Source organism: Caretta caretta, chromosome 7 (assembly GCF_965140235.1).
Source record: "Caretta caretta isolate rCarCar2 chromosome 7, rCarCar1.hap1, whole genome shotgun sequence".
Classification (NCBI taxonomy): domain Eukaryota; kingdom Metazoa; phylum Chordata; order Testudines; family Cheloniidae; genus Caretta; species Caretta caretta.
Window position 1 is genome coordinate 7,558,509 of NC_134212.1, and position 18,107 is coordinate 7,576,615.

Here is an 18,107-nt window from a genome sequence, read left to right on the forward strand (position 1 = left end):
TGTGTAATCCCAGCCATCACTAGAGGGAGAGAGAAATACCTCCATGCCTGAGAAGTTACATTTCAGACTTTCATACCAATGTTTGCTAACTGAAGATGAGAGTCCAGTTTAGTTACATAATGCTCATTAAAAGGCAGCTGCTCTGAATGCTCCTACTCATCACTCTTCTCTCTCCAGCGACTCAGGGGCTGAAAGCTCCACCTTATTTGAAAATCGGTCTCACTACCGACTGTGACTATCCTGCATGATGTTTACCACTCCTGAAATGCTTCCCTGCCTCTGAATTGGAAGTTCTCTGCACAGCCCTCTGACTTGCAGTATTACCGCTATCCCCATGGTCAAAAGTCAGGCCTCCCAAAATCATGAGTGGCTTAAACACTTGAGATTTCTTTAATTAATTAATTAATTTTGGTTTCTTTTTATTTGCCTTCTGGATTTTAGCCTTTAGGGTGCACTCAGGTCACATCTTCCAGCATTTCTCTGCGATCACTCAGGCTAGAGATTTGCTTTAATAAGAGCTGAGGTTCTCCTGACTCCAGGAGTTTGGGCTTTAGTAAAACCACCACGTATCAGGAGGCTCACATAAAAGCCCAAAAGCTGGCGGCACCGGAACTTGCGTTCCGTCAGTAACACTTTATGCCACCCTGTAAATGACAACCGACTGTTGAAAGCAAAAAGATCAGGCATGCTGGAGCAATGACTTACAGATAGAGGGAGACGATGTGGGAAGAAGGAGATCTCAGGGACGGAATTGCTGTCAGCTCATTGTTATTCAGTCGTCTGGAACAAACAGAAATTAAATTGTTTAAACAAGCAGCTCAGGATGAAGTATGTACTAGCTTGATCTGGCTTGAGTTAGGTGTTTTGTATGAACGCCCAGCTAATTACCTGTCATCGAGAGCGCAACTCGCCTACAAGTCTGATCATTTGGCAAATGTTTCCACATTCAGGTGTCTGCTGAATCTGCCGTTCCTATCTCAAAGTCACTACGAAAAGCATGTCCGGTTAAACCCCCCGTTACACACTCAAGAGCTGCCGCCACACTGAAAAGCATTCGTGGAACACCATACCAACCTGTCGACACTTAATGGCACGGCCCCCACTCGAGCTCAGCTTCCATGGAAGCTAGTGGGAGCTAAGCTTGAGGGAGGATAATTATATGCACACCTATCGCATCTTTCATGAGAGGCGGAGCACAAGCACGCCACAGGTGAAATTAAACCTCGTGACACCAAGGGTGCGTTAGGTACAGTGAGCCGCATTTTCCGACGGGAAACCAGAGGCACGGAGAGATGGAGTCTGTGGCACAGCTGGGAACGGAACCTCAGGACCATCAGCAGCATTTATTCGTCTGGCACAAGCACCCATAGGCCTCAGCTGTGATCCGTGCCCCACTGTGCTAGCCATGCTACACACGCATAGTAGGAGAAGCCCCTGCCCCAAAGAGCTCGTCTACACACAATTTTTATACCATTTTAACTATACTGGTTCAAAACTAGTCTACATATAGCTCTCTAGTTTGGGTGCAGTTATATTGGTGATTATACTGGTATAACTCATTCCGATACATTTAGGGAATAAACTATAGTATAAGACACTTTTCTGCCAGCAGGACTGTGACCACAGCAGCGGCTGTACCACTTTAACAAAAAAAATTAGTTTGGTTAAATTCATAAAAACTGTGTGTGGACCAGGTGTAAGCACCAGAGCCGCCTCAAGGATAAATGGGAGAAGCTCCATCCAAGAGGAGGAACAGACAGACAGACAGGCCAAAGTCCTACAAGCTGTCCTAGCAGTGAGTAGTAATGTGTTCATGGTCACATCGGTAGTCCATGGCAGAGCCAGGAATTAATCCTAGATCTCCTGGCTCCCAGGCCAGCTCTCCTACCACACCTGTAGGCTTCATCTCTGCTACGAACATTGAGTTCCGACATGTCACCTTGATTCTTACTCTCAGGCAGGAAGCAAGATACTGGCTGCTTGGCTCAACTGTTTTAGAAACTGAACAGCACAATTAACTCTTATCTAGCATTTTTCATCCATAGATCTCACAACGCTTTCCAAAGGCGGTCAGTATCATTATCCTAATTTCACAGATGGGGTCTTGAAGGTGCAGGAAGGGGGAAGTCACATGCCTAAGGTCTCCCAGAAAGTCAGTTCCAGAGCTGGGAATAGAAGTCAGGTCACCTGAAACCTAGGTCAGTGCTCTGTCCACAAGGCCACTCTGCAGAGACACACCTAGAAAAACCCATGATGGTATGTTAAAAGTGTCATGCAAGTAGTTCAAAAAAGGCCCACAAGCCACCATTTTGTTGCCGTAATCCCATCAGTTAAAAAAAAAAAAGTTAAATACAATAACTTTAAATAATTCAAAATGGGTCACTAACTCTATTTACACATCTGTCACATGTCTAGCGAACATTTGCTCTGATCGGGGTACCTGCAATCTTTCTGAAGAACATTACTCATCAGCTACTGTTCTGCAGAGCCAACAACAATTGAGGAGGAGGTTTGGCTACTACTGCACTACTGAGCAATCGGATACAGAAATGTCTCTTCCACAGCCTAATATTTGAAGCATTTCTCCGAGTGAAAGCAGATCTGTGTCATGTGACCAGCTCTTCCTCAGTTTAAAGAGCCCTTGTTTGTACAGTGAATTAGTCAATTAATTACTATAACAGCCGCTTGTCTGGCTGCTTGAAAATTACCTAATTTCTTGGCCATCTTGTTTGCTTCCCCCTGACCATGCTGAAGCAATTACAGCCTTGCCACTGCCAAGACAGAGCAAGGGGCAGCACTCATTGCAAGACTAACATCCCCTGGGGTCCTGGAGCCCCCTCCATGATGCAGAATTTCACAGGGTCTCTCGTTACCATCTTTCTAGACTCCTGTTTATACAATCCCACCCTGCCCCTCATAAAACTATTCCTCTGGATAGACTGAAGGACTCTGCTATAATGTGAATTTAAGAGGTCAATGCACGGCTGCACTTAGCAAAAAATCCTTTCTGATTCGAAAGCCCGCAGAGAGGTCCTTACGATGCCTCCTGAAAATTAATAATAATGCAACACAAATACCTGACTCCCCCACACACACTACTAGGCAAAAGGTAGATCCCCCTCCAAAGGAATGAAGGGAGAAATCTTTCTTGCAGCTGCTTCAAAACTACGCATGACCTGAACTCAAATATAAGAAGCCAGCCACAAGGAGCAAAGCAACTTGTAATGAGCAGAAGGTGTAGAAGAGAAGTGGACCAGTGCCATCCTTTGTGCAAGATGGGAGGACGAAAGAGATAAGGGCAATTTAAATTAATCCTGGTTTTGTACAATTTGTGTGTGTGTGGGCAGGGAATTCCACAGTGAATCTACCACAGAACTTTCTTTTGGCTTCTCACATACTATGCAAGGTATTTTATTTCACATGGGCTTCCAGGTAATGCCAATAGCATATTAATATGAGAAGGAGGAGGAGGAAAGATTATTATCCCCATTTTACAGGTGGAGAACTGAGGCACAGAGCAAGAACTCACACAGAGTCACATAGGAAGTCTGTGGCATAACCAAACCAATGCATAGTGAAGTCATTGCCTATAAACATCCCCCCCCGCCCTGCCCCCAATGGAGGTTACCTGTTTCAAAATGCACTGTAAGCGGGGTCCACCTTGTTTGACCATTAAACAAAAGAGATGTTAACATTCTCCTAAAATCTTCAAAAGTACCAGGGGGTGGGAAGGCAATACAGTCGTCACCATGCCACTATAAAAATCACACTGGTGAGTTCGGTTTGGTGTGTTTGTGTGTATTGTAAAGGACAAACCCAACTAGAAATCTGGTCACTTAAAAAGAGTTACAGGAAGCTTTCCTCATCTATTATTGGGAGTGGACTACATCCACACTGATTGAATTGGCCCTGTCAACACTGGTTCTCCACTTGTGAGGTAACTCCCTTCTCTTCATGTGTCATTATATAATGCCTGCATCTGTAATTTTCACTCCATGCATCTGAAGAAGTGGTTTTTACACCCACGAAAGCTTATGCCCAAATAAATCTGTTAGTCTTTAAGGTGCCACCGGACTCCTTGTTGTTTTTGAGGACGTTTTCAGGTACTTCACCTGCCTCCTGAGTTCCCCCTTTCAAACTGTGTGGTTTTACAATAAGTTTTTCTCTACCTAAAAAAAAAAAAAAAAAAAGTCTCTCTCCCCTGTGGCGGTGAGCAAAGCTGGCAAAACACAAAACGGGAAAAGTAACTGACCAATTCTACAGTGACTAGCTGCAAAGTGCAGTCAAATACACAAAATAAACTGGAAATAAAATTTACATTGTGTGTGCACAGGCACACACATGAACATACTTTACATAATTTGGGCTTAATTCCCATTTACATCCATTGTAGGATCCCTTTAAATTGCCACAGGGGTGTAAAGGAGCTTTAATGTAATTGAGACTCTAGCCCATTTTCCTCCAATGTGTTTCAATTGTCGCCCTCCTGTTGTAGCACTGACTGGCTTGTAACAACAATATGTAACAACAGTTCTCTCACTTCAGTGTGATTTTTAATTTGGCAACACCCCTTTATGTCTATCCCAGTAAAGTGGCTCAATCAGAGGTAATGCTCCCAGATCACAATTCTCGTCTTGATTCACTGAGACACCAGTTATTGATGGGCTGAGGCTTGAGAAGGGTCTTCCTTTACTTTGCTTGTGCGCTGTATCCCTTTCCCCCTTCTGGGTGGTAAACTCTTCAGAGCAGAGAATCTCTTAGAGCTTGTCTACACTACCGCACGGGGTCAATCTAAGATATGCAACTTCAGCTACGTGAATAGCGTAGCTGAAGTTGACATACTTAGATCTACTTACCATGGTGTCTTCACTGCGGTAAGTTGACAGCTGATGCTCTCCCATAGACTCCGCTTATGCTTTTCGTTCTGGTGGAGTACCGGAATCAACGGGAGAGTGCTCAGCAGTCGATTTATCGCATCTATACCTGCCGGATTGGGTAGTGTAGACAAGCCCTTACTCTGTATTGGTACAACGCCTAGTGCAATGGAGCCCCATCCTCACTGGGTACAATATAAGCAATAAGACTTGAGGTACCAAGCTTCCAATCTTCACACGCCCAGCTAGCCCCTGAGGTCATAGGCCTTCAGGTACTTTCACGTATAAAACCACCGTCGCGTTAGGGTAACATTCAGTGACACAAGACTAGTGGGACTGGCTCTGTGGTTCTATTCTCTACACCCTGAGCAATTTAAGGCTTTCCGGAGTTTAATGAACTTGGAAGATGCATTATACAGAAACCATTTCTGCTGGTCTATATCTCTCCCTTTTACTCATTGTTGCTCTTATAAATAATCATGCTTGTCTCAGAGCACTCCAGCTCCTCTTGCTGCATCTAAGATCATGAACCTGTTACTTAATAACCAACTGACTGTTCTGTAATCAGGAGGGCCACAGAAGATTAGGCAGGAGGAGAAGTAGCAGGTTCATCTGTAGGGTCCAATCCTGCAGGCATCAGTCAGACAAGACTCCAGCTGATGTAAATTGTTTTGCCCACCTGAGGAAGTCAGGATTGGGCACAAGAGCCAATGCTTAATGAAAAGGGATGAAGGACCAGAAGAAACACACAATACCTACAGTGGCATTTCTAAAAGGAAATGTTTCCTCAGCTTCCCGGGGGCATCAGAAGCTTTTCCAACAGAAACCAAACCTCAAGCATGCCAGTAATTTAACATTCTAATGAAAGACCATTACCTCAACCCACCACTGAAGACACTGAGTCACTTTCATTTTTCACTACCTCAAGTCAGGGCTCATGGAAGTGCTATTAACATCCGACAATCAGAGCAGCAGCGTGGGCATTAACCAGTGAATGTTTACAGAGATCAGAGTTATGAGAGCCTTGCAAGTCCAGGGTTGAAATTCCTTCTAATATCATCTGTGATGAGGGGATCTCTTTTACTAGTACTCTGTCCTTCTCCAGCCCCCCCAAAAAACATGAAACAAAACCCATCATTTAGGTTCTCAAAGCAGACTGCAAACAAAATTTGTACTGGTTCCAAAAGCAATACAAACTCCAGTGGCAGGAAGAGACAGAGTTAAGTGCTTTCTTGTCCATTACACTACACCTTTGTTTCCTGGGAGATTTGGGTTAGGCTGGCATCAGATGTCACAGCTCAGTCTGTTCTGCCTTGCTGCAGGGATAGTCTTTCAGCAAAGAGTCGTGTGTGCGCTCAGGTGCGTTAACTGAGCTACTCCCACAGAGCCATGCATGAAGCAGACAGTGAGGCAAACACCAATGATTTCCAATAGCTGCATGCCAGTTTAATTGAGATGTTGTGTTCTACTAATTGACTGATTTACAAAAAAAGGTAGCACACAGGTACAGTATGAAAAATACACCATGTCCGATCTGCTGATCCAAGTCAACTAAGGGGTGTCTTGGGAAACCTCCGTGAGCCATCCTGGCAAAAATGCAATTAAAAGCCTTGGGAAAAATACTTACACTTCCCGTAGGTTCGGCAGCTCGGCAAAGGCAGAAGGATCGATCTCCGTCAACTTGTTGTAGCTCAGGTTTCTATTAAAATAAGAGACAGTGGGATCAGCAAACTACAGTCACTGTGCTCAGCAAAACCGGGTCATCTTAATTATTCCAGATTGCATTGTGAGATGATCTGCTATTTTACAAGAGCACTTAAGAAATCGGGTGGAGGGGGAAGAGAAACTTTCTGCTGAGTAAACAAGCCGAATACTTTGTTTCTCCTAGCAGAACATATACAGGTATTCCCTAGGTTTTCCCCCATTCATATTAATATATGCAGTTAATTTGTCTTAACAGGATACATTTAAGTTTACTGTTTTCTTTCTGGTTATTCATAACCAAGCTACTGATCACAGATAAACAGGTTATTTCCCTGTGAATTATATCAGCGAATCTCCTTCTCAGTACGTACTCTACATTTTCTAACAAGGCTACATCCATCAATACGTCTGAATGGTTCCTTTTTACCATAGACTTTGGCCTGGAACTCACTATATGGTGTTGCATGTATTTCATCCACAATTGTGCCAAATTATTGGGAATGTGGTTGCGCAAACACTCACCGCCACTGCAGTGAATAACCCTTGGGCAGACTAGGATAATTAATGAACAACATTGTGTGAGAAAACAAATACACAGCACCAGTTCTAAAGAACTAAGCTTTGCAAAACCCTCAACTCCCCAAGTTCCATTCAGATTTTTCATCCCACATCTGCATGATCAGCAAACCCCACATTACAGGTAAAACCTGCCTGAATTCAGGTAAGGAGGAGTTACTGATAGAGTAAATGCTGATTAAAACCTAATCAACTAGCAATGTGTGAGACTCAAATGGGGGCTCATTAATGGGATGCAGGTGGTGTTGGTAAAAACATACAAAAGGAAGAGGCAGATAGCTGGGGTTATAGCGGGGAAAAAAGCAAGTGTACGCAGATGTAAGATAAATATGAGTGGCCTGCTTTAGTTTTACATCATTTTGACAGCCTGCTTTAGGCTATTATTCCTGCTACAACCCAGGCCTTTTGCCTCCTCTGCACGGAGGTCACATCCTCTCACTGATCTGGAGTTTGTACTGTCCATATGCCACCTCTGAATCTGACCCAAAAGGTTGATGGCTTAGGTTTAGATAAACCCCCCAAAATTCAGCTGCTCAGAATGCTCAATTGCTCGCTGGAAACGGTGTAATTTTTCCCTCACACGTGGAAAAGTTGCACTACTTCGAAAGTCTTCTTTGGCTAGCATGAAACATGTAACCTTCTGCAAATACGTGCTGTGAAAGAGGACAATGCCTACTGACAGCACAGTGTAGATCCTTAATAGCTACACTAGAATCTAGGTCTGAAATATCATATAAGCATCTATTTTAACAAAATATGCTGTCCTTTACGCGCCTACTGTCTTTTAAAACACTCAGGAGACCTTTAAATCAATACTAGCCTAGCGCAGATATCCATTTCACAATGAACTCAATGACGTTTATCTAAATAAAAGTCAAACTACAGTTTAAACCAAGAGTAACATTTGAAAGCCAAGTCCATATTCATAGCACAACTACAATTAAAGTGCAATTTGTCCAGAGATTATATTACATTTTTTTTTTTTTTAAACCACAAGGCAAAATCAGGTTTGAGCTTGTCTGCGCCCTGAGTACAAACCAAAAAGGAGTGTACAACAGAGAACATCCTACAGGCCTGGAACAGAAAAAGAAAGCTGTCTGAGGCATGTTCTACAGTAGGGAATTTTGGGGAAACATTCCTATTGGTGCTACCACTGGGTTAGCAGAAACATAGTCGAAGCGAAAACCTTCTTGAGGTGGATTGCAATGTACACTAAGGACCTCTTTACCCTGTCCTGACAGAATAAAGGGCTTGGTATAAATGAAAATATATCTTTCTACCTTAGATATTTATATGGCCCCCATTACTGTATTATCGGAGCACTTCACAATCCAATATATTATCCTTACAACCCCCTTGGAGGTAGGGACATGCCATTAGCCCCAATGTACAGATGGAGAACTGTGGCACAGAGAGGCTAAGTGATATGCCCACAGTCACACAGAAAGTCTGTGGCAGAGCAAGGAATTAAACCCAGGTTGGCCATGGGCTAGTGCCCTAACTACTGGATCATCCTTCCTCTGTGGCCAGCATCAGGACCTTGTGCAGATGAAGATCTGACATTGCAGAGCTAGAGACTGATACAGATAAAAAAGGTCTATGGAGCTTTATCATCAATTCTTCAGAATCCAAGGGTTGAAACAGACTCGTGGTAAAGCATTTGTTTCTAAGGGTGTGTCTTCACTGCAGAGATAGCCTGCATAATCAGCATCAAGGTCTGCATGCCCGGCTTAGCCTAGACCAGGGGTCAGCATCCACCCTGCCAAGCCACAGTCGAATTACCATGTCTTCACTGGCGGTGCTAGGGCTTCTGGGGACATACTGCATGGTTCTTTGCTTTGCAGTAAGCTGAGCTGCTCTATGATTCCTTCCCAGTGAGTTGCGAGAGAACGTGTCTGGCCTTTGGGGCATACGGAAGGAGGAGCAGGGGACGGGTGGGAAGGCACTGGAAGATTATCAGCACTGGCGTTATTTAGCCTGCATCCTCATTCCAACAGGTGAGTCACCAGCCCATCTGAAAGTAGAACTTGGGCTCTGAGTCATACCCCTGTGGGCCAGATAGCCCAGACTGAAAGCACCACTAAGCTCAGGTGGGAGGGATGTGTGTGGATGGGTGGGCTAGGGGCAACACCCGAGTAACAGGCTGGGCTAATTTTGCAGTCAACACATGCACTAAGGCTCAATCCTGAAAGCTGCTCCATGCGAGCAGACCCCTGCGCCCCTACCCAAGCAGCATACAGAATCAGGGACAAAGCCTGCCATCCTCTTAATTCTGATCAACTTGTTTTTGCAGCTAAGCAGCTTCTCAATTCATGAATGCAGCTAGCTAGCATAGTTTCATGCTATAACCATTATGCTGGTGTGGTGTGCTGTGTATTACAAAAATCACATTCCGCAAAGAAACCAAATCATAAAAATTAATGTTATAATACTTTCCATTTATAATGGACCTTCTATGCCAGGATTTCAAAGCTCTCTGCAAACATCAAACCACCCCTCTGACACAAGAAAGTATCGTCTCCATGTTACAGGTAAGGAAAGAAGCAGAAAACATTACAGACGAATATCACATGGGAAAGGCGGGGGCTTTCTTGTTTAGCTGAAACATCATCTTCACTATGTGACACACTTTGTTTTCCGAACAATGGTTGAAGGATAATTCTGAACTATGTGATCACAACATTTTAGTCTTTAGTCGTGAATGCAAAATATCTCCCCCCTGTGGGTATACTGGCCTTTAAAAACTCAGATACGCTGCACACCTGGGAAGGGAAGGAGCTTCTGCTGTCTCGATCAGTGCTTCAAACACTTAAGCATGATGACATGAAAGCAAAGATCTCAGCAGGTTAAAGCTTCTCTTGCTCACTGGTTACGGTGACTAAAGGTAATTTTTTATATTGTTGATATGGTTCCAGAGATCTGAAGACTCTCAGAGCCATCACACAAGTATCTGGCTCTTCGTGTGTCATGATAGTATTTTGCCTATTCCAACCAGAACCATGGAATTTACCGACTCCACCCCTCGCTCCAGAATTTGGCACCAATATCTAAATTTGTTGGGGAGGGGGGAGGGAGTTTGTTTGTTTGGTTTTCACGGGGTATGAAATACAATCTGAAAAACAGGAACCAAGTGTAAATCAATGCAGTGCTATCTTCTTGAGTCTCCAGACATCCTGAAACAATACATGTGAACCATCCCTGTTCATTACTTTAGGCTGACAAATTTTGAAATCTACAGGACAATTTATATGTCAACTTCGTTAACTATTTCACTGCTGGACAGTGGCAGAAACATTCAGTTAATCATAATGTCCGATTATCCCACCTTTGCATGCCTGCCTAGGTGCTTAAGTCTCAACTCACCCTACCGCACCTACCCAAACCTCACGCTTCCTGCTGACCTCATCTATTCGGTGCAGTCCTGCATTATCAATACAGAAATCTGCAGCCCATCAAACATTGAAAATATGGGGTCAGCGTAAAATAAATGGAATATATCAAACCGAATAGCACAGGAGCTCCTGTTCCAATTGTACTAGTCATTTTCATAAGCTGTATTTCAGCAAGATCATCACTGTTTTAATTTACGTTAAGATGCCAGAGACTTTCTAGTCTGCAGCTCCAATAGCCCAAGGGGGGTTTATTCCAGAATTCAGCTCCTTGATACAGAGTCTATGGCACTTCGGTCAGAACATGCAAATGCTAAAGAAACGTAGTATGATTCAGTAGGTAGGGGTACTACATTAGGAGTCAGGACACCTGGGTTCTGTTCTTGGCTCTGTCCTGCTGTGTAACCAAGCCGTTTCTCCTCCCTGCTTCTGTTCCCTCTGCCACCCTTTGCTTGTCTTGTAAATAAAATTGAGGTAGGGACTGTCTCATTTCGTACAGTGCCTAGCGCAATGAGGCTCCAATCTTGGTAGGAAGCTTCTAGGTGCTACTGGAATGCAAATAAAGGACAAGGAAGAGAATGTTCTGTGCAGTCTAAAGACTAGTTTAAATGTAAAAAAAAAAATACAAAAAGCCATGGCTACTGTTTGTTAATTCACCATTGGCTTTGATCCTCTCCAAATCAACTTCACACAGAGCAGCAGGAGAAGATGAGTGGCATAGGGGTGCCAGGATCAGAAACACTGGAAAGACGTGCCAGAGAAACGGTTCTCCAATTAGTATAAATGATCAAGTTTCTAATATACCACAGCTGAGAGCGAGCAAGCCGTTCGTTTGTTTTTCATGAGGAATTCCTTTGTCTAATGCCGTGCCTGAACCATGCAATAACTAAATGGCTCTTGGGTTGGGCAAATACTTCTGCCATATGTTTTAAAATTGCTTACTACAAAATAATCTGCACCCAGCATGCCCCTGAAGTACTAGCCAAGTTACCTGTGAGCTCTGAAGCTGCAACAAAGTAGCCTTATGTGAATATCATCTTCAGTTACATCATTTCATGTATCCCCAAGAAGCCAGAACCCGGTGACCACAAACTCCAGAATATTGTCTGGAGAATGAGTTCAGCCAGTGTGATTAGCCAGTGGGTTGCTACTACAATTCAGCTTGTGGATGACAGTCTCCTGTTGGAATCGAAAGAGGATTCTTATCAACCTGAGTTTTTGGGGTTTTTTTGTTTTGTTTTTTTTTTTTAAAGCTAGTTTGGCTTTATACGTTGTGCAGTACTCTGCAACCATGTTATGCTTTAGATTTAACTATTACAAATTCTTCATTTCTTCCTTTGATCGGCTAATCCAGCGATGTGCTGGTATGTAAACTTTGTCCATACCTGTCACTAAAGTAGGCATGATCAAGAATTGAGACTATGTTCAATTGATGCAGGAGGGGCCCTTCTATGTGTATTTGTCCATTGTCGTCTTTGAACCATCCAGTAGTGTTTGCCTTTATATGGGACTGTAAAATGGCACTGCGGGCCACTGAACTTTGTAAACATGATTAAGAAGATGGCAGTGTATATTTGAGTTGGGGCGAGGAATCCTGGCTAAATAATCAGGTGCACATCCTGATTCTCAACCTCCCCCCATGCTCTTTAGGTGCCATAATGCTGCACATCCAAAGTCAGTTTTACCAATGAACGCCTCCTTTAAAGGGAGACCAAATGCCAAGGAGCTGCATTACTTTTCTCAGCCGGAGAATGCTATATAAAATTCTCTTTCCACACATCCCAAGGGGCAATCAAGGAGCTAATGCAGCCGCATTCATAGTGTGCTTTGTTCACGCTGCTTACATGTACAAACCAAAACAAAAGCAAAAAGCAAAAAGCAAAAAACAACCCTTCCTTTCAAAACAAAAATTATTGGCTTGTTTGCCAGACAAATGAATAAACACACAAATGATTTCCAGCCTGTGCAATCCACAGAGGCAGCAGAATTTTGCTCAGTGCGGTGAGTTTCAGATCCGTAAGTCAAAGCCATTTATCTGTCAGTGAAGAACACTGTGTCCAAACTATATCTGCACCTTGCAGTGACAGGCAGGAGAGGAAGGGAGAATGTCTGGGAACTCTTGTTACTGCCAGCTGCGGCTTTCATTAAACATTTTGTCAACCGTTGTCATAACACAACTTTTCACTGTTCACGCACAAAAGGAGCGGAGAGCCTTGAACAATTGAGCCCTGCAATAGAAATTCCTCTTGCTAATCTGTTGAAAGATAGCTGCCTAGTCCACAGTATATTGAACAGACACCCGCCCATTCCCAAATGTTTGCAGATGCTTTACCGCACAGCACACACTTGGTTGGAAAAGAAGCAGATTTACTTGGGGGAGGGATATGGGGGGGGGGGGAGGGGAAATATGTTCCTGTTTCTGAAGACAAGCAACTGTAGAACAGAGCCTGCTTGAATTTAAACCAGTTCACAAATTCCAGAGAAGGCTGTGGAATCTCCTTCACTGGAGAAATTCAAAGTTCAACTTACTACCCATCTAGCAGGGATAATGAGAGGTAACAATACTTTTTCCAGCCCCCAAAAAATGTCAACAGCTGATATGGCCTAAGAATATCTTGGAGGTGTACTGCGGGGTGGAGGGTTTTTCAAATTTAGCTTTAGACCACTTTTGTGCCCCCCCCAACCCAGGCAAGCCAAGCACCCAGTTTGCTCCCCTGCCATAAATTAGAGCAGCCTAGAGGCTGTTGTAACTCATGCAGATCCTGACAGCAGCACTTCATGGGACGATTTGCAACTGAACCAGATTTACCAATCTGTGTCTAGAGATAGTGGTAACTCAGGGGAGCCACACAAGCCATCCTCCACAAAATGAGGGTTAGGAAGAACTTTTTCCCACTGGGCAGGTTATTCCTTAACTGCTTTCTGCAGCAGAGATTAAGTGTCTTGTACTGTCAGAACAAGGATATTGGAACATATGGACCACTGGTCCAACCCATTCTGGAAATTCCTATCTTCTAAACTTTTAAAATAATCATTACATTACAACCTTATGCATCTCATTTCCAGGGATAAAATAAGTCAAGCTCCTTCAAAAGTTGTAATTTCCACAGTCATGTGTATATATATAGCAGTTTTTCTTTATTGACTTTTCAATGGTAACTAAGTTTTTCAATCTTCCAAATGGCCTCTGTCAAGTCAAGTCCCAGACCCATTCATTAAAATAAAATACACTGTGTAGATGAATCGTATCACTTCCAAGGGTCTATATTCTCCTGTGTTCATATAAATAAGCATTACTATACAAAGCATGTCATCTTGATGTATTTTGATCCACATCTAAGCATTTTGTAAGCCAGGTCAGCTCTGAAAAGTCACTGTTCTAAAAATCAGGCTTGTTACATAATAGTCTTTAAACTCTATTCAGGAAGGAAAAATACTAAGGGTTTATCTATGCAGCAGAGTTAACTGGTCTGCACTCAAGTTATTTCCTTCATGTTAGCCTTCCTCGAGTAAGAACAGTCACCATGCAAAACAGCACTCGAGCTGCCATCCTTCCTCTGGTTCTTAGCACTGCAGTAAATTGAGCCACTCCATGAATTATTTTGCAGTGTATTATGAGGGAATTATTAATTACTGTATGAAGGTAGAGCCTAGGAGCCCTGGCCATACATCAAGACCCCACTGTGATGGGCACTGTAGAAACACAGAAAAAGATAGTCCCTGCCCCAGAGAGTTTCCAGTCAAAGTTTGCCTGCCCTTTCTGGGTACGTGGCTGGAAGTGGGGTTAGCCTGGCAACACTCCATTCAAATTGGTCTGTGCCAAACGCTGACATTAGCACAATCCATGTGACCCTCATTTCGGAAAAAAAAGAGGCTGATACAGAGCAGGTGAAGCGGGGACAAGTAGGTCAGCAGTAGCTTGTTGCCATGACAAGCACAATATGCTTTGCTAAGAGCACGCCAGCTGTACCTAGAGATGGAGGAGTGGCAACAGCTGGGGAATTGTGGGAAGACATTGGAAGTCCAGCAGCATCTGAGTGGCATTAACCTGCATCCACAACTCAGAGCATTCAATATAGCAGCTGACAAGTTGTGTTCACTTGAGCGTTAGCCTATACCTCCCCTCATGCCGGCCAACTCGACTTAACAGCAGCTTAAATGCACCAACTAGACTTAAATGCACCACACCTGAATGAAGGTTTTTGTGAGTCAACTTAAGGGCAATGCTTGAGTTATAATCATGAGTTAACCTTTCAGTGAAGACAAACCATAAGAAGCCATCCAGCTACCAAACAAGTGCACTGTGAATCTTTCTAAGCAATGACTAACAATAATACTGATTAACGGAAATTAATGTAGAATGATTACCAAAGAAGCAATACCTGTTGCAGTTATATTCCGTTATTAATAAAAATCTTCAAATTCTAATTAAAAAAACACAGCTGGAATCCAATGTACTGTACTACAATATAACTCAACACACAGTTGATATTCACAATTTAAGAAATTATGAAATATCTTCAGCTTATTTAAGCAACTTTAGGGGACAAGTCTTGGGCTGAGTTTTTCCCCTGCCACTTTGCATGTGCAACTGTTTTCACCCACAAGAGAAGGACAGCACATATTTGGCATGCAAAGACATTGGTGCATGCAAATCCAGTAAGCAATCACCAGAACTGTGTGATCAACTTGCACAATGCTTGAGGCAGGCTGGAAATTTTAAAGAATCTAAAAGCTATCAATTCTCCCAGAGAGAAGGGGAAAATAAAATGTTCAGTGACTTACAAAGACAAAAAACCCTTTTGCTAAATAATATCAAACTACAGTTGGTGCTTCTAAACCTAAGAAAACCAAGTTCTTAGATGTCACTTTGTTTCTTTAAAAGGACAGCATCCGGTTATTTTAGGCCCTGTTAGAGTTTGTAAAAACACATTTGTATAGAACCCAAGATCTCGAAATTCCTTCAGTTTCAACAGTCTTAAGCAAACTAGTATGGATTGTTTTCACGGATATTATTTTTAGAAGTGTCCCATTAAGTGATTCCCCAAGCATTTTAAGGAAATTTCTTTTTAAAAGAATTAGCATTAACATAAAAATAAGTTTCAATCTATGTGCAAAGTTTCTGAGGATCTCCGAGGTTTACAAACATCTACACTACAGAATTAGGTTGGCTTAATTAACATTGCTCAGGGCCGTGAAAAAATTCACATCCTATGTGATATAATTAAGCTGACCTAAGCCCCAGCATAACCCTGCTAGGTGGGCAGAAGAATTCTTCCACTGACCTAACTACTGCCTCTCAGAGAGATGGATTTGCTACAGCAACAGGAAAACTCTTTCCATCACGGTAGTAAGTGTCTCTGCTACAGCTGCAGTGAGTGTAGACATACCCTGAATTTCAACTTTCCAATGAGAGAGATGAATATATTCTTATTCCACAAAGGCTCGATCTTATTCCATTGACAGCAATGGGAGTTGTGTCATTCATTTCGAATGGGAGTAGAATCAAGCTCCAAATGAGAAAACTGATGCCTGGTCTACATTAAAAGGTTAGGTCAACTCAGCTACATCACTTAGGAGTGTGAAAAACCCACCCCCGAGTGGTGCAGTTAAACTAACCTAACCCCCAGAGTAGACAGCACTGAATTCTTCCACTGACCTGGCGACCACCACTTGGAGAGGTGGCGTACCTACACTAACGGGGGGGAACAGGCAGCGTCCACACTACAGTGCTACAGCAGAGTCGCTGTAGTGTTTCAAGTATAGACAAACCCTGAGGTATAGAGACGTTAAGCGATTTGACAAGCAGGTCAGTGGCAGAGCCAGGAACAGAAGTCTGGCCACCTGGTTCCCCTTCTATAACCATTAGATTACAGTGCTCTGCTGAAACTTAGGAAATTTACCTTCTGGTGATATGAGTGGCCTTTCCCTGTATTTTAGTCCAGCAGGGATCTGGGCCTATAGCACAAGTGAAGAGAAACACTGCAGAGAGCGAAGGAGGCGTGACAATGTATTCAGCAAAGCTTTCTCCATTTCTAACAAAATAACAGCAGCCTCTGCAGTTACTGCAGCTATAAGACATCCTATTAGGAATGCACGCTCCATTCCACAAATGACAGTGTAGTCCAAGGCAGCTTTGAACAGCACGGGGGAAATATTACCCTGGTGACACCAGACAATTGCTTACTTGTAGCAAATAAAGTGAAAAATTGCTGGTTCTCTTAATCTGCACTGCGTAAAGGAAATAGAGAGTCTATCGCTCTCTAAGAATACACTGAACCACCACTGGCAAGAACTGCACCCAGAGCAAAACTAATTTAAGAAGGGGAGAACACTTAAATAAAATCATTTATATTTAGCTGTACCCTTAGAGGCTGCTGGTTTTGCCATGCATGACTAGCTGGGAGATGGGAAACGAAAATGGGAGGAGGAGCATTTTTTTAATCCACAAATGAAGTTGAAACCATCTTTTATCTACCCTCTGTGCCTATATGGAATGCTCTGTATTTGTTGTTTTGTGACACTAAGTGGCATTTTAATTACCAAAACAAGGCATGTCCTAAAACCAAAACTTGCTTGCCATATATACACAAACTTGTCATGGTGATCAGACAAGAGATTTTTTTTTCCTCCCCAGAGAGATTTCTGTAAGAATATTCTACCTCTTGAAGGCAAAATGTGCAGTTTGGTGTCTTGGTTTTTTTTAATTATATTACATAAATTAGTCCTAGTTCCACTGGCATGCTTCTTACATGGATCAAGGTGAAGGAAGACTTTTCTAGCAACATTTTCAGTTAAGGATCCCCACTGTGTATTTAACATACTAACTCAATTTATTGAGGATTAAGAACAATGTAATATACTGTACTTGTCTGTCTTTTAGCATAATTGCTAAACCTCCATTAACCAATATTTAATACAGAAGCGGCACTGATAAATCAACATTAAATATGATTTACTGAACTACAAGTTAAAACTCTGCACTCCAGCAAAGCAAATATTTTCATCTGTAAAATTGTGCAACTCCATGGCTGCTCATTGATAAACGATCTTAAACCTTTTGGTTTTTTGGATGTGCAGGGGGTTGGAGGAATCAATAATGATAAGTTCAACTGCAGAGAACCCAAAGCTTGTATCACAACCTTTCCAAAATCCAGCTGCAGGATTATTGGTCGAGTGCAGATGGGGAGAGTTCAGAACTCCCTGTTCACTGTTCTGTGGTTTCAGATAACATCTCAGGTCTGCAGCCCTTCACTAACATCCAACAGCCATATTTTAAAATAAGCCTACTGCTAGAAAATGATGTGTCCTGCACTTCCCAGGGATTCAAATGCTTTCATAATGTCAATAAAGCCCAAGCATTTCTGGTAGCTTCAGAATGTTTAACTAAAGTTTTCCCCGCATTCCACACCTCCGTTTATTTGTCAGAAACATGCATCTAATAAATGGGTCACGGGGTCCAACTTCCAGGGTGTAGTTAACAAGTGCCACCGCTGGAGCATCTACAGTCTCCCAGCACGTAGGAAGCTGCGGAAAGGGTTTATAACATTCACGGCCCACTCCA

At 42.8% G+C, this 18,107-nt stretch overlaps 1 protein-coding gene across 4 annotated transcripts in view; it reads right to left on the reverse strand.

Moving 5' to 3' along the window:
- The window catches only part of LRIG1 (leucine rich repeats and immunoglobulin like domains 1), a 128,118-nt gene that overhangs the window by 68,292 nt on the left and 41,719 nt on the right, over positions 1 to 18,107 (reverse strand). For all 4 annotated transcript variants that reach the window (XM_048859495.2, XM_048859492.2, XM_075130225.1 and 1 more), the window contains exons 2-3: positions 6,502 to 6,573; positions 706 to 780 (exon numbers count right to left, since the gene is read on the reverse strand). In XM_048859495.2, coding sequence (XP_048715452.2) covers positions 706 to 780; positions 6,502 to 6,573 — 147 coding nt within the window. The remainder of the gene's footprint in view (positions 1 to 705; positions 781 to 6,501; positions 6,574 to 18,107) is intronic.